Source organism: Perognathus longimembris, chromosome 1 (genome assembly GCF_023159225.1).
Source record: "Perognathus longimembris pacificus isolate PPM17 chromosome 1, ASM2315922v1, whole genome shotgun sequence".
In the NCBI taxonomy this organism is placed as follows: domain Eukaryota; kingdom Metazoa; phylum Chordata; class Mammalia; order Rodentia; family Heteromyidae; genus Perognathus; species Perognathus longimembris.
In genome coordinates, this window is record NC_063161.1 from 58021218 (window position 1) to 58045748 (window position 24531).

At 38.8% G+C, this 24531-nt stretch overlaps 1 protein-coding gene across 1 annotated transcript in view; it reads left to right on the forward strand.

Moving 5' to 3' along the window:
- Nell2 (neural EGFL like 2) overlaps window positions 1-24531 on the forward strand; it is a 328665-nt gene that overhangs the window by 83622 nt on the left and 220512 nt on the right. The window contains exons 4-9 of the mRNA XM_048350874.1: window positions 3117-3290; window positions 3381-3477; window positions 6357-6429; window positions 6604-6686; window positions 8340-8468; window positions 10069-10171. Of these exons, the coding sequence (XP_048206831.1) occupies window positions 3117-3290; window positions 3381-3477; window positions 6357-6429; window positions 6604-6686; window positions 8340-8468; window positions 10069-10171 (659 nt within the window). The remainder of the gene's footprint in view (window positions 1-3116; window positions 3291-3380; window positions 3478-6356; window positions 6430-6603; window positions 6687-8339; window positions 8469-10068; window positions 10172-24531) is intronic.

Here is a 24531-nt window from a genome sequence, read left to right on the forward strand (position 1 = left end):
GCTCGCCTTCTGAGTAGCACCAGTGCCTGGCTGAAAGATGATTATTTTTTTAAATCAAGATAAAATGGTTTGCCTCAGAAGCTATAAAATCTACATCACTGGATATATGCAAACAAACCAAATGGCCATTTTGGTGGAATACTATTAGCAAGATTTGAGCATCATTGTTTAATTAGATCTTCACATAAATATTTTCCACTACTGAGATTTCTTTTTTTTTTTTTTTTGGCCAGTCCTGGGGCTTGGACTCAGGGCCTGAGCACTGTCCCTGGCTTCCTTTTGCTCAAGGCTAGCCCTCTGCCATTTGAGCCACAGCGCCACTTCTGGCTGTTTTCTGTATATGTGGTTCTGGGGAATCGAACCCAGGGCCTCATGTATACGAGGCAAGCACTCTTGCCACTAGGCCATATCCCCAGCCCCACTGCTGAGATTTCTTTAAGGTGAAGTTCACTGAGAATGAAGTGCATGATTGTGTCACAGTGAAGATGATTGGTAATGATGTTGTGTATGGAGAGCATGCTCCTGTGCACTGCAAAGAAAGTCATGCCTTCCCATATCTTTCTTTTCTTTTTTTTTTTTTTTTTTGGCCAGTCCTGGGCCTTGGACTCAGGGCCTGAGCACTGTCCCTGGCTTCTTCCTGCTCAAGGCTAGCACTCTGCCACTTGAGCCACAGCGCCGCTTCTGGCCGTTTTCTGTATATGTGGTGCTGGGGAATCGAACCTAGGGCCTCGTGTATCCGAGGCAGGCACTCTTGCCACTAGGCTATCTCCCCAGCCCCCTTTCTTTTCTTCGGAACAATCACACAAGGTTACAACTCCCAAAGAAGTTTAGAGAGAATTTTGAATTTCTCTTGTCACAGAAAAATGGAATTAAGATTAAGGAGCTCTGTCATTTCTGAATTCTTTTGCTTTGCTGATCACTCAACACTATTAAAAGCAAACAAACCAACCCAAATAGAATATATGTGTGTGTTTCATTTTCTTGCTTGGCTTCTTCTTTCAAAATGGGCACTCTACCACTTGAACCACAGATCCACTTTGGGCTTTTTGGTATTTAATTGGAGACAATAAGAGACTTGTAGAGTTAACTGATCAGGCTGGCTTTAAACCACGATCCTCATATCTTAGCCTCTTGAATAGCTAGAATTATAGGCATGAACCAGCAGCACCCAGAAGAATTAATACAGTTTTAATAAGAGATGTCTCCAAATGTACCATTTTCTTCCTGTTCCTGCATCTTCTTTACTATCTGAGGTCACAGTAGAACTAGCAAGGACAGTTTCCATAGAAAATGAGCAAAGCTGCTTTGCTCACTTTACTGAGCTTGCTTCTTTTTTTTTTATATTTTGTTTTTTTCGCCATAGCCCCACAGTTTCAGTGATGACAGCTAGTTTCTGTAAGAGTAGATTCATCTCTTATTTGCCTCTAATGCCTATCTGCCAATTTCTTCATATTTCCACTTAAAAATGTGTTCAATTTGCTTTTCATTTACAGAATTCGCTTAAAGTTAGACTATAAATGATATCGCATTCAGGTGCTTGGCTGGTAATAAAAGATTACCATTTACTGACTGTAAGTTGTGTTTCGAGCACTCTGCTTTATATATGGATCATCATACAGAGTTCTCATTCCTGCAGATGAGGAAACTGAGGCACTGAGAGGTTTTCCCAGGCCTTAGGTAGTCATGCAATGATGAGAGACTCCCATAAAGCCTGGACGTAGACCTCCTTGCAGGTGTGCCCTTGTGAGTTACACTAATGGCAGGTATTTGACATCCACAATGCACGTGCCTAATTTTACAGCCAGGTTATAGCTTAATGTACTGAGATGATCTGATCATATTTTTTCTCTATTTAGGTTTAAGGCAGCAGAAAAATTCTCTTTTCATGTTGCGTGCAACCTTTTTGTTGAATGAGACATGACCTTATTTTTCTCCTCTGATCTTGAGTTATGAATGAGGTTGTTAAAATGAATGATGTTCTGCCACTGTTGCCTCTTTCTCCTGAAGCCTGATCTTAAATTAGTTTATATTTCTGCCAATGTGAAGGATATTTGGATAACAAGGGCATAAATTATCATAAGGGGTAAATGTTATTTCTGATTCTAGCTACCTCTCAAAGTTATGAATAATAAATCAGGGAGACATGATAGGTTCAAGTATGACAAATTATCTTTTGGGGAGTCTAAAATTTGATTTTTAATTCCAAGGTAGTTAATGTTCATTAAAGATAAAAGGGAAAATAAAGAATAATCAGAAGGATGAAAAATCACACACAGCTCTTTCACTCAGTTACTTTAAAAAACGTTGTTACATTACAGGCTCATGCCTGTAACCCTAGCTACCTTAGGAGGCTGAGATCTGAGGATCATCATTCGAAGCTAGTCTGAGTAAGAAAGTCTATGAGATTCCTATCTCCAATTAACCAGCAAAAAGCCAGAAGTGGAGCAGTGCTCAAGTAGTAGAGCACTTGGAGTAGAGTGAAAAAGCTAAGGGAGAGCATCTAGGCTCTGAGTTCTAGTCTTAGTATAGACACCCACCAAAAAGAAAAAAGAAAAAAAATTCCTTTCTTCTAATTTTAGATGCATAAAGTATTCTTTCATCATTGGTAGTCATCTTACTATGCAATAGCACAGTAGAACTTCTTGTTCCTATCTAACTATCTAACTGATAGATCACGTTTTTCTTTTGGTTATGGGTTTTGAACTCAGGGCCTGAGGACTGTTCTTGGGCTCTTTTTGCTTAATATTAATGCACCACCACTTGAGCCACAGCTCTACTTCCAGTTTTCTGGTGGATAATTGGATATGAGAGTCTCATGAGCTTTCTTTCCTGCCTGGGCTGGTTTTGAACCAGATCTCAGCCTCCTGAGTAGCTAGGATTATTGGTGTGAGTCATCAGTGTCCAGCATAACTTTGTTATCACTGACATATAAAACATAAAAATTGTATGTACCTTGTGATATTCCGATATGTGTATGTATGTACACGCTTACACTGTACAATGATTTAAACTCTTCCCATGTGTAGGAGTGAGACAAGACAGAGGCTCCCCACCCTTGTATCATCATTGAATTTTATTTCAGGCCTGTTCTATGCGGCTCTACTCTTCTCTTGCAGATACCTGGAGCTGGAAAGCAGCGGCCATCGCAATGAAGTGAGGCTGCACTACCGCTCCAGCGGGCACCGGCCCCACACGGAGGTGTTTCCTTACATTCTGGCGGACGACAAGTGGCACAAACTCTCCTTAGCCATCAGTGCCTCCCATTTGATTCTTCACATCGACTGCAATAAGTAAGTGAAACGGTCTCGTTCCTGAAGATAGATATTTCTAGAAAATGACTGTCTGCTCACAGTCCTTCTCTGCTGATTCCCTTTCTGCAGAATTTATGAACGAGTGGTGGAAAAGCCCTCCTTGGACTTGCCTCTGGGCACGACGTTTTGGTTGGGGCAGAGGAATAATGCTCATGGATATTTTAAGGTATCACTTTCATAGAGTCTGATCATAAAATGTAAATGCACATGCTTTAAATGAACTTAGAGAAGATTGCACTTTCTGTGGCATGGAAAATTCAGATTGTAAATTTGTATCTATTTTGGCTTGCTTTCAGTTTTTTTTGTTGACACTAATATTTATCAGGCAAAATAATTCCTCTGGTGAGTTTGATCTTTAAACCTCCCAATCACAGCCTAGTGGGACAATTCTTGACATTCTTGAGATTAAGCATGCCAAGTGATAAAAATCTAAATGTTAACATAGAAATATGTTCCCAATCACTAAAATATAACCTTTAGTGATTAATTTATAGGGACATTAGTGACTGAGGATTTGAACCTTTTCAGTATTCGGGTTTTTTTTTCATGGTTTCATTATACTCCAAAACTTGAGAAAGATACACATTTGGATGAATCTGTCCCCATGACAAGCACTCAGTTTCCTTGTGTACTTAGAAACTGTCATAGAAATTCATCATTGGAGAAGATGAAAAGGTATCCATTAACTTTCCAGTTTGAAGGACAAAGCAGTCAAGTCTAGAAGTTTGCTATCTCCAAGCTCTCAGGGTCTGCAGGAGTGGCTCAGTGAATAGCTCTTTAGTCAAGAATGATAGGCTAGATCCCCGATTCATGCATGTCATGCAAGAGTAGGTAGTCAAAGTTAAAATTGTGTTTTACGCGAAGCTTACAATTTTATCAAGGTACTATTACAACTCACTTAAATGTCATTTCATGGAAACCAAGTACTGTGTGTGTGTGCGCACACGCGCGCACGCGTGCATGCACATACACACGCACATGTGCCAGTACTGAAGGGCTTACAGTCATGACCTGGATGAAGTCCCTGAGCTTTTGTGCTCCAGACTAGCACTCTACCACTTGAGCTACACAGCTCCACTTCCGGCTTGGTGGTTAATTGTAGAGAAGAGTCTCACAAATTTTCCTGCCTGGGCTGGCTTTGAACTGGACCTTAGATCTCAATCTCCTGAGTAGCCAGGATTACTGGTGTAAGCCACCCAGCACCCAGCACCCAAGTGCTTTAAATATATTATTCCATCAAATCCCTAGCCTTGCTAGTATTAATTGCTAACAAGTATTAATTACTACTAGTATTAATGACTAATTATTAATGTAGGGTTCCTTTCTCCTCCTGTACATGTGCATCAGCATGTTCAGAGAGTCATTTTCTCAAATCCAGATGGGTAGTAAGTGAAGAACTGATTGCATGGCTATAAATGCTAAATAGTCACATTTTCTATGCATGAAAGAAATGGCCACAAGTGCTTTGTGTTCCACCTTGTCCTCTATTTAATTGTGATCACATTTCCTACGGAGCCAAGACAAGCCTTCAAAGTCAGCATTAATTTTGTGTCTCTGTCTAGGGGCCATCTTCTTAATTATAAGCTGGGAATAGTATCTGCTACAGTTGTGCAAGGCACAGACTCTAAAGTGTGCCAGGTGTTCTCATTTTCGTGTTGCTGCTTCGAAGTGAAAGGATCTTATGTCCAAGTTACCTCTTCATCCCAAACAGACCAGTAATTGCCATATTGTATACACAAATACTTGTCATTCATGTTGATGGGTGCTGGGAAATCGAATTTTAGCATGTAGAACATATACCATTATTTGGCTGGTAAATTTTTATCAGTAAACTCAAAACTGTCTTCATAACATGTTGATAATTGTCACCCCATCATTAGATATTGTGTTTATATTTTCAGAGATAAAGTAAAGTATCAATTAAAGAAATATCAATTAAATAAAGTACATGTGCTCAGTGGAAAAGCACTTGCCTGGCAAGTGCAAGGCCCTGAGTTTAGTCCTCAGCTTGGCCAAACAATTAAATTTAGTTAAATTAAAAAAATTTTTAAAAGAAAGTAAATAAAATTGATGAGGGAAGATGAGTGTGCCTGGGAGCTCTTTGCTGAGTTACCACTGATCTTTGCTTTAGAAGACCAGCAAGCTCCAAGTTAGTTATATCTTAATGGCCAAGGTTGCATATAAATTTTGCTTATAAGCACATGAAGTCTTCTATGAGTCATTGCAGCTGGCATTACAAAAATGCTTGCAATTTTAACTACTCAGGAGGCTGAGATCTGAAAATCGTAGTTTAAAGCTAGCCAGGGCTGGAAAGCCCATGAGACTCTTACCTCTATTAACAATCAAAAAGCCAGAAGTTGAAGTATAGCTCAAGTGAAAAAGTCTAGATTGAATAAAACTCAGGGACAGTGCTCATGCTTTGAGTAAAAGTCACAGTACTAACTCTCTCTCTCTCTCTCTGTCTCTCTCTCTCTCTCACACACACACACACACACACACACGCTAAATTTTCTTTGAGCTCACCACTCATGTTACTGCTGTTGAATAAATCTATTGTCTTTCTTGAATTGAAAAATTAGTTTTAAATAATCTCGCTGGAAAATAAGAATTACTCAAATAATCTTTGCTTTTGTGACTAAGGTTTTTTTTTAATCCCTTTCTTTTTAACCATTAGTTAATTTAAAATTGGTTGCAGTTCCTGCTTAAAGCCAAAAGTAGTTCTCAGGTTCATTCTTAAAGGTCATTTTCAAGCTCTCTTCTGTGACTAGCTGAAATTAACTTCTCAAAATAACAAGACTATGGCCACTTAATTATATCTTGACATTTAATCTTAAAGCTAAAAATATTATCAGTAAGAGATGACATAGGTAATCATCTATTTTGCCAGATGAATTTTCTTCCCTTGGTTTGAAGTAGAAGTAATATATTCAATAAGATTCCATACTCAGGGATTTTGTTGGGTCTACCCTTCACAAATTTGACTATGGAATGCAATTTGGTTAAATGAAAATAGTGTATCTTCTAAATTTTATTTTTCATGTACAGGGTATAATGCAGGATGTGCAATTGCTTGTCATGCCTCAAGGATTCATTGTTCAGTGCCCAGATCTAAACCGCAGTAAGTCTATTAGTTCTTGCTCTGTGTGCTATGATAAAAGGTGTGATTCTTGCTTAATTTTGTTCAGAATATCAGTTTGAAATTGGAGTTCACTCGGGAAGATTTGTCAGCATAGACTTAATAACCCTGACCCCCTTATAAATAGAACATGATCAATGTTGTGTTTAATTCTAGCCTGTCCGACTTGCAATGACTTCCATGGACTTGTGCAGAAAATCATGGAGCTTCAGGATATATTAGCCAAAACATCAGCGAAGGTAAGAAGATCCTTAGAAATACTGTGAGAGAACCAAACATACTTGTGATTCGTAGTAGTCCTTTTTATTTTTTTTATTTATTTATTTTTGGCCAGTCCTGGGCCTTGAACTCAGGGCCTGAGCACTGTCCCTGGCTTCCTTTTGCTCAAGGCTAGCCCTCTGCCACTTGAGCCACAGCGCCACTTCTGGCTATTTTCTGTATATGTGGTGCTGGGGAATTGAACCCAGGGAGGGCCTCATGTATACGAGGTAAGCTCTCTTGCCACTAGGCCATATCCCCAGCCGTAGTAGTCCTTTTTTTTTTTTTTTTTTTAAATAGTTGTGTGTGTGTGTGTGTGTGTGTGTGTGTGTGTATGTGTGTGTGTGTGCCTGTACTGAAGCTTGAACTCAGGGCCTGGGTGTTGTTTCTTAGCTTTTTGACTGAGGCTGGTAATTGGCCACTTGAGCCACAACTCCACTTTTGGCTTTTTGCTGGTTCGTTGGAGATGAGTCTCATGAACTTTCCTGCCTTGGCTTTGAACCCAAATCCATAGGTCTCAGCCTCCTGGGTCACTTGGATTACAGATGTGAGCCACTGGTGCCCAGCCCCCTAACAGTTACTGGGAAGTCTGGCCTTTCACTTTGGAGGCATCCTATACCATAGTGTTTATAGTGAGAATAGAAATCTGTGCTCTAGGAAAAGACTTATAAATATTCAAGCCCTAGCCATCCGTGCAACAAATGACTTGGTAAATCAGGAATGAAGCAGATTACCTGCTTTATACTCTGTTTCTTACAGTAAGAGTTATTGTTTAGTTTATATTATTATTTGTTTCTGTTTTGCTGTTGATTATGAGCATAAAGATCTGAAGACAGTGAAAAAACGTGGGCATAATAATTGGTCTAGAAAAGTCTTCAACATGTAATTTCTAACAGCATGTTCTAGTCATAAGTTTGCTCACAGATATTTTAAGCATATATCAAGAGTAGTAGCAATGTCCAGAGTTTTAATTTTATATAATAGCTACACATTACCTTTTGGGTTTGTTGTATAGTTCATGATTTGTTACTAAGACATATAATCCTAAATGTTACTTTATTTCACACAAGGAAGCATATTAATTAAGTGTTTTTATCTTTCAGTAGTTGTACAGAGGGGTTTCATTTTCCACATCACTTAGGAGCACAGCACATTTTGGTCAGTGCCACCCCTTCCATCATTTCCCCCATTGTTTTTTAAGTGGCAGCTGCTCTTCTGCATTGTGGATGATAATTTTGAAATAGCCTTCCATTTGTGTTCTGTAAATTAGGATTTTTGCTTTAGAGGCAGGGAGAACATTTTTTCACAAAAAGATGAAGCAAAGTTCTTTTCTTTTTTAAAAAAGAGGTTTTAATTTATTCATAACAACTGGTTGATAGTTATAGCCATCATTATTTGTGCTTCATAAATTATAATTTCTGTTTTAGAGACCAGGAGAAAATTTTCCACAAAAAGGAGGGATATCCTTCAATACAAAACCTTAGGAGGTCTAAACTTCTTTATAACAAGTGGTTAATGGGTACAGCCATGGCTGTACATTGGGGAAAAAAAATCCTGAGCTGTCTGCTACAGCATTTTTGCATTTCTGTGGAGATGTGATGGCGAACTATGTAAACCCTTCTTTTGTGCCCCAGCTGTCTCGAGCTGAACAGCGAATGAATAGACTGGATCAGTGCTATTGTGAGAGGACTTGTACCATGAAAGGAACCACCTACCGAGAATTCGAGTCCTGGACAGACGGCTGTAAGAACTGCACTTGCCTGGTATGGCTTCCATTTGTGTTCAGACCAAAAGAACTCAGATGTGCCTCTACTCTTTAAAAATTTATTAAAACAATGTCATCATGAAAATTTTAAGACGCATTTCCTCTAGACACAATGCTAAAGTGCCAGCCAACCTGGTCACATCTAAAAAAGTGTGTATTGCATTATTAAAAACATTTTCGAGCTGTTAAAGATGATTATGGCTTTGAAATGCTATAAAGTTTAAGTTTATTGGTACACACAGGAAGTTAGCAATTCAAATTAAGTTGGTAATGTGAATCCCAAAGGATTCTTTCTTGTAGCCCTTAACATTTGAAGGGATTTTCTTCTCATGTTTTTATTAATGCATTTCAATGAAATGCATGGAATTAATTACATACAACATTAACTGTTGTGTCCAGATAGAGCAATATGCACAAGTATTGGGTTTCAAATAAGATAATCTCTTGAGTTTTTTAAACACAATTGTAATGTAAATCATACACTTTAACTATGTCTTGTTTAATTAACAAAGTAGAATATTTTACTGCATTGTTTTTGCTAGACTGTGGATTCATTTTCAAAAGAATTTCAAAAAGAGTTTGATTTTTAGATTTTAAATTCTTCATAAACTCACCTGGTAAAAATGCTGGCTTTCTGTAAAGGAAGCAGAGATCTATGTAAATTAGCCTTTTAAAAAATAAAGTAATAACCAGGTGCCCTTGGCTGGCACCTGCAATCTTAGCTACTCAGGAGACTGAAATCTGAGGATTGTACTTCAAAGCTATTCTTGGGGAGGAAAGCTCATGAGACTCTTATCTCAGTTAACCAACCAGAAAAACCGGAGGTGGAGCTTTGGCTCAAATAGTAGAGGGCCAGCCTAGAGCAAAACATGCTGAGTCAGGGTTCTCTGAGCTCAAGCCCCAGTACTGGCAAGCGCTCTCCTCTCCTTGCCCCCCAGATAAGAAAGCAATGCATTTCTACCCAAATTAGAACACTTTACAATATAGAGAAGCCTTCCCAAGATTATTAAATAGGTACCAAAATCTACCTGTGAAATATAGGGTGTTCTATAGGAGTCAGTATAAATGGGGAATTGAGTGGCTAGCTGCCTGGGAGCTCCCTTAAGGATTAAATTCCTGTTGGTCTGCCTGCAGCAAGGGAGTTATCATCCCTGCCTTGCGTTGTGGGGATACTGACCAAGCTTAAATATCCATGGAATGACTATGGTCTTGAACCTGGGACTTCCAGGACTACAGCAGCCATTCCAGATATGTCCTCATTGGTTGATGCTTCTTATGCAAGTATACCTACCCGGCACAATTGGGTGCTCTAGGGCTATCCTATTGGTGCACTTCCTTGTCCATTCGCATCCTTTCCTCCACCCATGTTCGTGTCTGCTTCCCACAGCAGGCGAGGACCGCACTTTAGTTAGGATCAGTTGTGGGAACCAGTCACCACCTATGTTAGTACTCAGTTTGTATTATCATGGATCTCTGTAATAGGAGTAATGCTGTATAATAAAGAGAATCATGGGATCTATGGTGTTGTATGAGAAGAGTTCAAAATGTAAGACTACTGGATTCCCACCTGACCCATCCTTTATCATTTACTCTTTCAGAATGGAACCGTTCAGTGTGAAACGCTGATCTGCCCAGCTCTGGACTGTCCGCTGAAGTCGGCTCTTGCCTACGTGGATGGCAAGTGCTGTAAGGAGTGCAAATGTGAGCCACACTTTTATTATGAATATTTCATTGGGAAGATAAGCTCTGCATTTATAAATACCCACTGATTTTGGCACACTAAATAGCTTTCAGAAATGATGGAAATAATATATTTTTTTCTATTTCATCTGGGTCTGGTGGCTTGTGTTTATAGTCCAGCTACTTAGGAGTAGAAGGTCAGCCTAGGAAAAAGTTACCAAGATCACAAACAGGCTGAGCATGGTGGTACGCATCTGTAATCCCAGTTACTTAGGAAGCAGTTGTAGGAAGGTCATGGTATGAGGTCAACTCTGGCAAAAGCCCATGTGCCTTTCTGCAAAACAAACTACAAAACCATAAATGCCCTGAGGCTCAAATGGTTGAGCTCAAGTGAGAGATCCTGAGTTTAAACCTCAGTATTAATAATGAACTCAGGACCTGGGTGCTGTCTCTGAGCTGTTTTTGCTCAAGGCTAGCGCTGTACCACTTTGAGGCATAGTGCTACTTCCAGTTTTATGGTGGTTAATTGGAGATAAAAGTCTCATGCATTGAAGTGGCTTCAATCTGAGATCCTCAGATCTCAGCCTGCTGAGTAGCTAGGATTACAGGTGTGAGCCACTGGTGCTGGCAGTTCTTTTACATTTTAAAATGTTCCCCAACCCCACCCCGTATTTTAGCCAGACATTTTTTTCTCTCTTCCTGCCAGAATTATTCTTTGTAGTGATGCTAGTTGAAAAAACTTACTGGAAGGCATTTTTTTTTTCTGTTGCACCTGTACTGTGATTAATGGAAATATCAAGAAATATCAACATCGAGAGGAGTCCACATATAACCACTGTAATAGGGAAATCCATGATACTAGAGACCTTCACTAGTAGCTGCTGGAATTGCTCAAGTAACTCAGGCCCACATTGTCTGAGGGATCATTTTGTGTGTATCAGGTCAGGACATTGATCCAGAGAGAATAACTGGTCCTTATCTATGGGGTGAGGAGGAGGGTTTTCTGCCTATGACCTCAGATTGTTTGCAGTTTACTTCTGGTGATTTTAGTAACAGAGATCAGTTCATTCATGAGACTTAGACTTCAAAACATACCATTTAATTAGGCATCAGTGGCTCATGCCTGAAATCCTAGCTAATTAGGAGGCTGAGATCTGAGGATCCCTGTTGGAAACCAGCCTAGGTAGGAAAGTCCATGAGATTCTTATCTCCAATTAACCACCAAGAAGCTGAAAGCAGAGCTGTGCCTCAAGTGGTAGAACACTAACTTTGACGGAAAAAGCTAAGAAACAGCACCCAGGTTCTGAGTTCAAGTTCCAGCACTGGCAGAATAGGAAAAAAGACTTGACTTAAATCCATGTTAAAACGGGTCCTTTAAACCTTTTACTCATTTTCTTCAAAAGAGTCAGTACATTGAGTTGTTACCAGGCATGCAGGGTATATAGAGCTGTCTAAGTATATGTGTATTCATATGGACAGAACCATAAAGAGAGGGAGGAGAAATAAGAAACAGTGACAAGGACCAGGGGCACTTGAAGAAAAGGAGGGAGGAGCAGGGTGCCGATAGGTGCTTTGTTGGGTGTCAGGTTTGGCTCACTTCTTGGTGTCTGCACAGTGAAGTGTAGCAACAGTGTGCCCATGTGTATGTGTTGCTACTACTGAGATGCCAAGCCATCTGAGGGGACTCAGGAAGTGGCTTTAGTGTCCATTTATTTGACTCCCTCAGGAACTCATTTATATTTAATTCTCTTAGGCTTTACACTGAAGCCAATCCATTTCAGGAAAGCATATTAGCTTAAGTCAAATAGACTCTGGGAAACAGGAAATGTGAAAACAATGGGTTTTGCACATCACTAGCTAATTTCTTTGGTGAGAAATAGACTGCATTTTTTTTCTTGGACTTTTCTTTTTTTTTCTAAATTTTTATTATCAAACTGATGTACAGAAAGGTTACAGTTTCATACGTTAGGCACCGGATACATTTCTTGTACAGTTTGTTACCTTGTCCCTCATACCCCCCTCCCTCCTCCCCCTTTCCCTTCCACCCCCTCCACGGAGGTGTTCAGTTCACTTACACCAAACAGTTTTGCAAGTATTGCTTTTGTAGTTGTTTGTCTTTTTTTACCCTGTGTCTCTCAAATTTGGTATTCCCTTTCAATTTCCTACTTTCTTGGACTTTTCTTAATAACCAGAAACTCACAGTGATGATCTGTTGTTTCCTTGGTAGGTGTTTGGAGTTGGAGGCAGGAGAAATATATTTAGGTATCATATTCATACAAAATAGGATGAGTCTTTTTTGTTGTTGTTGTTTGTTTGTTTTAACCTCTTTGTTTTTGTGGGCTGTTTTTTGGGTTGGTTTGTTTGTTTGGTGCCAGCACTGGGACTTGAACTCAGGGCCTGCACACTGTCCCTTACCTTGTTTCATTCAAAGCTGCCATTCTACCACTTGAACCACAGCTTCACTTCTAGATTTTTGGTGGTTATGTAGAGATAAGAGTCTCATGGACTTTCTTGATCAAGCTGGCTTCATGATGCTCAGACCTCAGCCTCCTGAGTAGCTGGGATTATAGGTGTGAACCACCAACTCTGTTTGTTTTCCTTGTTTTATTCTATTCTTCTCCATCCTTTATTCTAGTAAATAAAGACCTATTCACATAAGTGATGATACTTTTCTTAGACACAGGCTGAGGGAAATAACGGACTGCCATACACAATCGATGCCTTAGTCACAAGTGGTAGGTTTCAGTTCTGATTTTTCCATGTGTCTTGCTTACCAATATAAGCTGCCACTGAAATCATACTAATACTTGAAATCTTCCCAAGAAGCATGCACATAGATGTAACCAAATGGTAAAATATTTTGAGACTCATTAATGCAGAATGTTCTCCGACTTGGATGTTAATGATGGAAAACTGACTGTGTTTGCTTCGTATAAAATAGTGAAAGCTTGATTAATATGTAAGCAAACCATAACATTACTGAAAATAAGAGCCAAACTCATGCATTTGACTGATCTCATTTTATATGGCTAAGAAGTAATGAAAATGAAGTGTCTTTGTTGTTCTGCTTATGTTCAAGTGTGTCAATGCCATGGAAAATATTAGGTTTATGGATGTTTTGGTTATTTTAATGATTTGTTTTGAACTTTTAGATTTCCTCCCTTCTTTCCTTCCTCCCTTCCTCCCTTTCTCCCTTCCTCCCTTCCTCCCTTTCTCCCTCCCTCCCTCCTTCCCTTCCTCCTCCCCTCCTCTCCTCTTCTTTTCTGTTCTTTCCTGAGGCAGGGTCTCACTATATGGCTCCAGCTGTCCTCCAGTGCACTATGTTCCCCAAGCTTATGTTGAACTTGTGGCTCTCTTATGGTGGGACTATAGGTTTGTGTCTTTGTGCCCTTGAGCTTCTAGAGATGAGAAAGCAAAAGCTATTATCTGGCAGTTCAGTGTTACTGTGCCAAGATTAAGGTGAAAAAAACAAGTAAATGCGACCAGCTGTTTTTCGGTGTTCCCTACATCATGGTTTTAGGCATCTTCCTCAGTTCTGTTGCCCCATTCTGTGCCAACTGTTTTGTAGCCAGTAGCTTCAACTCCAGCCCTTGATCTGAAAATAAATATCAGCGAACAGCAAGAAGGGTGTTATTCTGGAAAAGAGTCACCAAGAGAACTAAGCTTGCCCCCTTTGTCTATGTGAATATTCATAAGGCATTGGCTGGAAGAAGAGTATTTCTTGCCTCTCCCTTTGAGTTGGAGTTAAACATAGGATCAAATCTGAGGTCGGAATAGTACTCCTGATTCAAGTAAAGTCATCTCACTTCTGCGTGCTAGAAGGCACATCCTGTGGCCTCCCTTGATCTCTACAACTGTATAGGTTGGCATCTATTTCATCATCCTTCGTCGTCCTAGTCAGAGGATTGTGTCTTATCCAGCATGTAATTGGTGAGAGGTCCCCACAGAGATGTTGCTGCAAGTGCTGGACTCTATCCTCTTGCGTCCTTTAAAAACCATCTGCCAAACCAGGCACTGATGCCTCAGGTCTATAACCCTAGCTATTCAGGAGGCTGAATCCAGGGGTTTGAATCCAGTCAGGGCAGATATATCTGAGAGTCCTATCTCCCAACTAACCAGCAAGAAAATAGAAGTGGTGCTGTAGCTCAAGTGGTAGTGCATCAGACCTGAGTGAAAAAGCCAAGCAAGCTTGCAAGGTCATGAATTCAAGCTATAGAATTAGCATGCACACATAAGAATCAAAAACGTTCTCCTATAGTTAATCTAGGTAATCGACTTGTATTGACTGACAGCTAAACTCACTGAAGTTGATCTTTATCCCAGCAAAGTCTACACAGAATTGTGAGTTAATCAGCATTTCCTGTGTTATTATTATTAGTGTTATTAGTATTTTCTCAGCCACTGGCTTCACATTCTCTACCTTAGTCTTAGGCTCCTCAACTAGTAAACACTACAGGATTCAATGACATACTTTCAAGATAACCTCAGAAGTTGTGAAGTTTCAATATTTTTAGTGACTTTAAGTCTGAAATAGAAGGAGGTCAAGACAATTATATAAAACAACCTGTGTCAGAAACACAATGCATTTCTATAAATAATGGGACAAGTTCTAGGACATAGAAAATTACTGAATGTCCCAGAAATTAGGGGACATTTGGAAATATTCAGTGCTTTGACTTATTTTCTGTCAGTGGATGGTAGATTCAGACTTGCCCCACGGGCTCTCCTTCACAAGAAAAGTGGCTTCTTGAAAATAGGAAATCTGAGAAGCAAATCTGATGGATGGTAGGTTTTTGTTGTTGTTGTTTTAACAAGTGACTGATGAGAAAAAGTACAGATTTCCCCTCCATTACTAGAGAGAAGAGATAGGAACGTGATCGTTAAAACCATCACTGTTTTTCTGCCGAGCCAGCTGGCAGTGAAAAGGGAAATCCTGAATGAGGGGGGCGATGATTAAAGAAAAGGAAAAATACAATACAAGAGAAAAAAGACAAGAGGCAAAGATGGGGTACGGGAGGTCTGCATCTTGAGATTGTAACTCAAGACTGCAGCCAAGTTTATTCTTAACTCCCAGTTTATATGCAGTTTTGGAACCAGGGAACAGCATAGGGTTGCTAAAATTCAAGAACACAAAGAGGCTTTGATTTGAACATTTGATTACAGTAAACACAGGATGAGGTTGATTAACATAGGAATGTACTCCAGTGGACATAGCAAGGTGTGGACATAGCAAAGCAATTCCGGATAGTGGCTGTGAACAAATGTCCTTGCATCTAGCATATCCTGGCGACCACAGCACAGCCAGGGGTCAGAATGAATTTTAGCTGCAAGTTTGGCTCCTGACATGTTTTCATTGAACAAAATTAGAGTTTCAGTACAGAATAGATTGCATTTTAATATGTTCTGTGCTGATAAGACATAAGATCGTTTTAAACTTAATTTAAAAAGTTTAGATAAAATAGAAATGCTGTAGTCTATTTGCATCCTGAGTAATTATGTCTGTGAGCCACAAGTCAGTCGTATGGGTTTGAATTCTGCCTCCACATCTCATTTAGCTATGTACTTTTGGTCAATCACTTAACCGCTCAGAGCCTCAAGTTCCTCATCTAGAAAGCACAAATAATCATGATGTACTTCTTAGAGTTTGTGTAGGTACTGAAGAAATAATAGATGCAAAGTACTGAGAATGTTGGCTTACCTAATTGTTTTTATTTAACAATCACTCATTTTTTTTCCAAGCAGAAAAGAGTTTATTGGAGGGAGAGCTAAGTGCGGCCTGCATAAGGTGGACACATTTTGGTTTGGGGTACAGCGTTTGTGTTTACTGCTTGGTGTTCTCTTTGGTTAAAGTTACACAATTCAGTAGCTTGCTGAGGGGCAATAAGGTATTTCTCACATTTTGGCTATTAGAATAGTATTTCTACAAACATCTCTTACGTAATTTTTGGACTTACATATGTGTGTATTTCGGAGGAGTATAAGATTGTTTGGTTTATAGGGTAAAGCAGTATTATACTCTAGAAAGACTATTTTTATTAGTTTTCCAATGTGGCTATACTAGGATTTTTATCTCACCATCAGTTTATGAAATTGCATCTTTTTCATACTCACACTTGGCATTATTGGCATTTTTAATTTTAGCCGTTCCTATAAATAATGTTAGTACCTAACATTGTACTATAGATTAGGTTTGTAATTCACAGATGATTAATTAAGATAACACCTTTTTATGTACAGTCTTGCATCGTTTAATGAGAAATGCATTGGTAGGTGATTTTGTCCTTGGTTGAACATCACAAGATTGAGCTTATTTGTGCATGCCTAAATGGCTTAGGCTATGACAGATCTAGACTGTGTGGTATGCAAATAGATATGCAAATACTGTATAGCCTACAGGTCTAGGCTATATGACATGTAAATAGATATGCAAATATTGCCTGCTCTTCTGGGACCCAGGTGGTCAAAATACGCTTCGATTCAATCAAGTACATGAGAAAAGGATGCAATCAGAAGCTGCTGCCAGTGTAACAGGGTATCATACTATTATACAGTAAGTTTTTCCTTGTTTTTCTTTCTTTCTTCTTTTTTTTGGTGTCCATACTGGGGCTTGCATTTAGCGCCTGGATTCTGTCCTATAGAATTTTTCTCAAGACTAGCACTCTACCACCTGAGCCTTCTGTCTCTTTGAGGGTTAATTGGAGATAAGAATCTCATGGACTTTCCTGCCTGAGCTGTCTCTGAATTAAGATTCTGTGGTCTCAGCCTCATAAATAACTAGGATTACAGGCATGTGCCACAGGTGCCCTACCTTATTTTGTTTGTTTATTTTAGTAAGTGTGAAACAAAACATTCTAAAATAATAAAAAAATATAGCAAATACACAAACCAGAAGAGATAGTTGTACAGATTATATAGATTTGAGTCCGACATTGGACCACACCATTGTGATGGCTACAGCATCATAGGGTGAGAGTAACTTAGTCCATACAATATTAGAGGACTACCTTTATATGTGTGTGCTGTCAGTGACTTGAATGTTATGTGGTCCCTGCAAGGTTAAGGGACATCTCTCTATGTGTGTGCTATAGTTATTGCAATGGCATGTCTGTGTTTATGGGCTGCTCTCCGCACGTTTCCATGTGTACTCTTCTTCAAGGAGCAGTTTTCTTGCTTTTGACAGGAGATGGAAGTTTGTGAGGCTTAATTCTTTTCTTTGCACATTAATATGGATGATTCTGTCTCTTTAAAATGAATAGCCAAGTGGGAAGGACATTAAATTTCTCACGCAAGTATTTGGGGATTTTTTTTTTTTTGTAAAGAAAGGATGGAAATCTAAGAAAACTGAAGATCTTAGAACAACCGTCAGTGGAATAAAATTCATCAGCAACTTTTTTGTTTATTTTGTGTGACTGTGTGCCAATACCGGAGGGCTTGAACTCAGGGCCTGGGCGCTGCCCCTTAGCTTATTTACTCAAGGCTAACATTCTACCACTTGAGCCACAGCTCCATTTCTAGCTTTTTAGTGGTTAATTGGAGAAGTCTGTCACAGACTTTCCTGCCTGGGCTGCTCTCAGCCCTCCTGAATAGCTAGGATTACAAGCCTGAGCCAGTTGGTTGCCTAGATAATCTCTTTATTCTTAATAAAAAGGAGGAAACATACTTAATGTAATTTGTTTAGGACATGTTGAAGTAGAAAGCAATTTTGGGGCAAAATACCCAATAAATATAACTGTCTCTATAGTAATGCCTGAAGCAGGAACATATGCCTTGTTCGCCTAAGGGTCTCATGTGTGAACACAATTATAATAAATTAATTGACATTATAGAAGCACAATGGGCAGATGACCAGAATGCCAGTTCTGAGAGAGGGGAACTGTGTAGTCATGACAGAGGTGGAAATGGCGATCAAAAAGAAGCTTCTATTTTCCAGCTTGCCAGAAGGAATATTTTTTGAGTTTTTCTTTCTATTTATTTATTTATTTTGCCAGTAATGGGGCTTGAACTCAGGGCCTGAGCACTGTCCTGGCCTCTTTTTGCTCAAGGCTAGCACTCTGCCACTTGAGCCACAGTGCCACTAGTTTTTCTTAATAATTCTTTATTGTCAATGTGATGAACAGAGAGGTTACAGTTTCATTCGTAAGGCAGTGGATACATTTCTTGTACAATTTGTTACCTCCTTCCTCATTTTCCACCTCCTCCCTCCTCCTTTCCCTCTCCCCCCATGAGTTGTTCAGTTGGTTTACACTAAATGGTTTTCTAAATATTGCTTTTGGAGTCATTTGTCTTTTTATCCTTTGCCTCTCGATTTTGATATTCCTTCCCTAGTTCTAATACACGTATTTACAGTATCCCAGGTACTCAGATGAGATACAGTGATAGCTCGGGGACAACCACAGGAAGGGGATACAAGAGAATCAGTAACAAAAGAAAAGCTATGGTTTCACATGGCATGTTGAAAATAATTACAACAGTGATATAACTCTAGTTTCCATAACATTGCTGAACCACCAGTGGGTCATTGAAGAAATTAAAACAGAAATTCAAATGTTTATGGAATTAAACCAAGATGAGCACACAAAGTACCAGCTCCTTTGGGACATAGCAAAGGCAGTACTCAGAGGAAAATTTATATCTCTGAGTGCCTACACCAACAAACTGAAAATACATCAATTCAACAACTTAAGGAAGCATCTTAAGCTCCTTGAAAGAGAACAAGCCAAACTCCATGCCAATAGACAAAAGTAAATAATTAAAATTAAATCAGAATTAAATGACTTAGAGTTAAAAAAAATAGAAAGAATCAACAAAATGAAGAGTTGGTTCTTTGAAAAAAATTAACAAGATAGACAAACCCCTAGCAAATCTGACCAAAAAACGAAGACAGCACACCCCAATAAACAAGATCAGAGATGAAACAGGTAACATCACCACAGAAACAACCAAGATTCAGAACACAATAAGGGAATATTTTGCAAACCTTTATGCCAACAAATTAGAGTTTTTCTTAAAACTCTGTGTGTCACTATGTCACAGCCAAGAGCTGAAGGAACTAAAATCGAATGCAATCACTCTATACCATATGTGCAGTCTTTTCTCACTTAAATTAATTTAATGTAAAATATTTAAAATAATATAGATTGGGAAGGAGTGAAGGTTGGAGAAAAATGAGTGAGGAGGTAACAAGTGTGACAAAAATGTACTCACTACCTTATGTATATAACTGTAACTGTAACCCCCCTCCCTACATTACCTTGACGATAAAAATAAAAAAAACAAAAATAAATAAATACATAGAATAATATGGATAAGGAAGTGGGACTGTGGCCCAGGTTGTAGAGTGCCAGCCTTGAGTAAGAAAGCCAAGCAAGAGCATGAGGCCTTGGCGTCAAGCCCCAATCCTGGCACAAATAAAATTAGTATGGAATAACATTTTTTCTAATTCTGTATCTATTTGTAAAAATGGACAAGGTACCATTATCATATCTTTATTAAGATAATGAGCTTATTATGCTGGGGTACACAAGAAACAAAGAACAAATAGCTAAGTTTTATTAGCTGTTTCATCAAGATACTCTTTTAGGCTCCACAAATATTATTGTTAAGTGTTATACTGATAATTTTTTTCATAACCTCTTTTAAAAACATTTTGCATACTTCTACCTCTTAAGTATTATATAAAGGGATAAATGACCCAAGTCAGTGGGAAAATAATGAACTGGCAATATATTAACAAAGAAGAATAATCATCATAATTAACAATGAAGTCTTCAGATTAATGACTATGAGACACCACATGACACATTTTAATGATCTTCAGACAAATATAAATCTCCTGTTAATTAACAGAGCTGGGACATGAAGAAGAGACAGTATGGAGCCACGGGGTGGTAATGGTATCACCGTCATGGCGGCTGTGCCATGTACATTACTTTCAAGAGTGCCAGTTTCTTCATTCTGTCATTCTTTTTTAAATGTTTTAATTAAAAACAGTAGACACTTTGCAATACATATTCAAATCATGAAAATAGATATAAAGTAAAGCAGACAAGACGCCTTTTGTTTTCCTTTACCTTCCAGTCCTTGTGCATCTTTTCAAATGGCTTTCTTTTCGTTTCTGGTCCTGGAGCTTGAACTCCGGGCCTGGATGTTGTCCCTGAGCCTCTGTGTGCTCTGTGTGCTCTACCACTTGAGCCACAGCTCTACTTTCAGCTGTGTGGTGGTGTACAGGAGATCAGAGTCTCATGGACTTTCCTTATCAGGCTGACTTTGAACCATGATCCTCAGATCTCAGCCTTCTAAGGAGCTAACAGGCATAAGCCATCAGTGCCCAGCTTTCAGGTGCCTTTTAAATCAATGTGTCCACTAACATGGCTGCCAAGATATTATAAATGATGTACAATTTCCTGGATCTTTTAGTAATTGATGTGTATTGGGAACATTTTCATATCGATTAAAATTGTGGCATGTTAACCCACTGTGTACTTAATATAATTTTATTATTTCCCTAAAAAATACTTGGTTACTTCCAATTTGATATTTCTTTTTCTAATAATAAAAACTATGTTGCAGGATGTCATTTGTATTCAATCTTGATGTACTTTCATATGGCTTTATCGGCAGGGTAAATTGCATTGTAAATATTGCCAGCTCCTAAATTATTCCACAAAAGTAAGGTCCTGGAGTTGTCTTTCGTGGGTGAGGGAGTGCTAGGTTGCAGCACTGAGGCAGGACATTGGAGGCCATATTTTCCTTTTTCAAAAACATATTTTCATTACCTGGAAGTAGTTGTACAAAGGATGCCATTCAGCAAAGGAGTTTATGAATATCATGTGTCCTGATCAGTGTTACCCCATTCAGCACTCTCACCCAAGTCTCCCGATCCACCCCTTCGCTCACTTTCTTTAATATTTGTAGTATTTACGTTGAACTTTCTTTTTCTCCAAAGAGTCTTGAGTAGGGAGTGTCAAATCATGAGAGACAATCTGCAGAATCCCAAACAATCTTGCTTTACTCAAGATAATATTATCTGATGAGCTCACATGAAATTATTGTTAAAAATTAATTGCTGTTCCAGAATTCGATTGCTGATGGCTCTTACCTGTAATCCTAGCTAGTCAAGATGCTGAGATCTGAGGATTGCAGTTCAAAGCCAGCCCAGGCAGGAAAGTCTGTGAGACTCTTATACCCAGTTAACCAGTAAAAAGCCAGAAGTGGAGGTGTGGTTCAAACAGTAGAGAGCTAGCCTTGAGTGAAAGAGCTAAGGAACAGGAACAGGCCTTGAGTCAAAGCCTTCATACTGGTGTGCGCGCACACAATGCACGCACACACACACACACACACACACACACACACACACATTGCTATGCTGCATCTTCAGTAACTTCTGTGGACGTATATGAATATAGTGAATTTGTGAGTTTTTTGGAATGTAAGTAGTTTTCCAGAAGAAATAACATGGGACACTACCTTGTCATCTAGAGACATCATTCTGTGCCTATTTAATCATATTATATTTAAAAATAATAGAGAGCACTCAGCTTCTACTTTTTCATTCTCAATTGTCATTTCTCTTCATTATTAAAATCCTTGAATAAAAGTATTTTGTGGATTTTATTATTTTTCATGCCCCATTACATCTTCTCAAAATAATTTTTCTATCCATATAATGGCCTTGCTTAAATGGCCTAAAATTTTTCAGAAGAAAGCTTCCTGTAAATCTGTATAATAACATTAAATCAAACTAACACAGTGCAGAGGACTCAGGAGGTGATCCCGAGGCTCATCTTTCTTAGTAGCATTAAGACTTTGAAACAAGTAAGAGGATTCAGATTTATTCCAAACCAAAGAGTGATAATCTAGGCCCCATTCATACGAGACTCAATTTAAGACAGAAGAAAAACACTTAGGCAGAGAGTACATCTTCTTATCACAATGTTGTTAGGTAATTATTTTAAAAATGAGCATATTTTCTTCCCAGTAGAGATTGTACAAAATGGCATTCCAAAAGCAGAATAGGGAAAAATAAGATACACACAGTTTCAAGCATCTTAGAAGTTGATTTTGCGATGGTGCCCAAAGTAGTAACTTGGGAAGAATAATTGCTTAACAGAGTTAAATGGACTAGTGCCCAGTGGAGAGTAAGCCACAGCACTTGTGTCCCCCCAAAGGCTCCAGAAACTGGGCAGCTGTGAAGGAGTCTCCACTGTCTTTTTTTTTTTTTTTAATTCTTTTGTTCTGGTGATAGTGGGACTGAACTTGGCCTGGGTTCTGTCCCTTACCGTTTTTACTCAAGGTTGGTACTCTACCACTTGAGCCACAGCTCTACTTCTGGCTTATTGCTGGTAAGTTGGAGCAGTAAGAATCTCATAGACTTTTCTGCCCAGACTGTCATTGAGCCATGCTCCTTAGACCTTAGCCTCAGGAGTACCTAGGATTACAGGCATGAGCTATCAGTGAACAGCTTCCACTATCTTAAATACTAAATGTAGCCTTTGTTTTGACTGTACATATTGTATAAAATGTACAGATTGTACAAAATAATTACAGATTGGGAACTGCATGTGGGAAAAATGTTTAAGGAATTTGACATAAGGAAGGGACAGAAACAAATTCTCTTTTCCTTTTTCAATTTAGAGATGGTTGTAATGGAATACAATTTAGAAACATTACTTTTTATGCAAAAGCTGGCCCCAAACTCAAATGTATTTTACTACAGAATTAGAAAGTATATGAAATAACTTTAAAAGTATTTCTTGGAGTGAATGGGGCTTATTCAACTCTGGAGTGTAAATCCAGTATAGTATTTGTTCATCACAATGGTGTTTGTACCCATTCCAGGCCACGTTGTTTTTTATTCTGCCCACATTATAACACATTATATGAGATCGATATAACGTATATTTTGCTTCTGAATGGCAGTAGTTCTTCCTCTGATTACAAAGATGTTTTTCCTATAATACCTGGCTTCTTGGTTTCTGGGGTTTGGGCAAAGCTATGGGGCCACACAAAGGTTTTAGGAATTAAGGTTTAGCCCTGGGAGTTGTTGATTGCTTTAGCGTTGGGTTATATTATAGGTAAAAATAATTTCTAAATTGCCTTCAGAATAGCCCTCACTAATATTCTTTCACATTAACAAGTTGGCTTACACTGTGCCATGTCCTCAGCAATGCAAGAAAGCAAGTGTTAAGTCCATTAGCGCAGTGGATAACGTGGAGATAGGGCACTTTAGTTTTCTTTGTTGTCAAGTGACCACAATGATCCATGACATGCATATTGGAAATGTTGCTGAGCCTGGAACTTTTGTCAGACAGGTGGTAAGACCTGAAGTAAGAGGATGCAGTGAAGTTCAGTGTTTCTCCAACTGTCATGGGAGCATGAATCCAAAATGAAAATTCTAATTGAGTGATGCTGGGATGGGCGCCTGGGAATTTTCATTTCTACTCAACTCCCAGGTGATGCCATACATCTCACACACCTTCATCAGCAAAGACTTAGCTGGGAGTGTCTGTTGGGGAGACTCATATCTCATGACACTAAAACCATGACTTCTGATTTTAAAAAAGACCTTGGATAGGTCCCTCCCTTCCTCCCTCCCCTTCCTTCCCTTCCTCCCTCCCTCCCTCTTTCCCTTCATCTTTCCCTCTTTCTCCTCTCCTTGTGCCTCATGCATGCTAAGCAGATACTCTACTACTGAGTTACAGCCCCAATTCCAACTAGAACTTTTGAAAAATCAGTGATCATGTAAAATAGTTCTTTTTGAATTTTTTTCTTTTCATTTTTATTAGCTGATATTGCTTTCTAGATGCTTTTGGGATAATTCACACCTGTGAAGATCTGATTCTCCAGACGTTTTGGTAGCTTACATAGAGAAGATAACATTTTACTCCATGCTGAGTGGTTTTCCTGAGATGGATTGTGCTGTCTTCCTATTAAATTAAACTTTCTTATTCAGCTTGTAGCTTTTAGTTTCCTCATATACTGACATCTTTGGTTTTTATTATATACCTTGTAAGAATAAGATTAATAAATACAAGCCAATATAAGGAAACGCCAGGCTAGTGCAATGTCCTCAGTCTAAATTTCCTTTTCTCACGTCTTAAAAGTCTCCCACTAATCGTTGTTCTGAGGATTGTGTCCTTCCCACTTGAGTTAGTCCAAAGACAATGACCTTAGGAGAGTCTAAGAAGCCTGCACAAATATACTTTATGATGCTAAAATTAAGTGCGGGTAGACGGCCTTGGATATTGTCTTGTTTTTTATTTTTTTATTTTTTTTTTTTTTTTTGAAGATCACATCTATTTTTATTTGTTTTTTTTTTTTTTCTCAAATTTTTATTTTCAAACTGACGTACAGAGAGGTTACAGTATCATACGTTGGGCGTT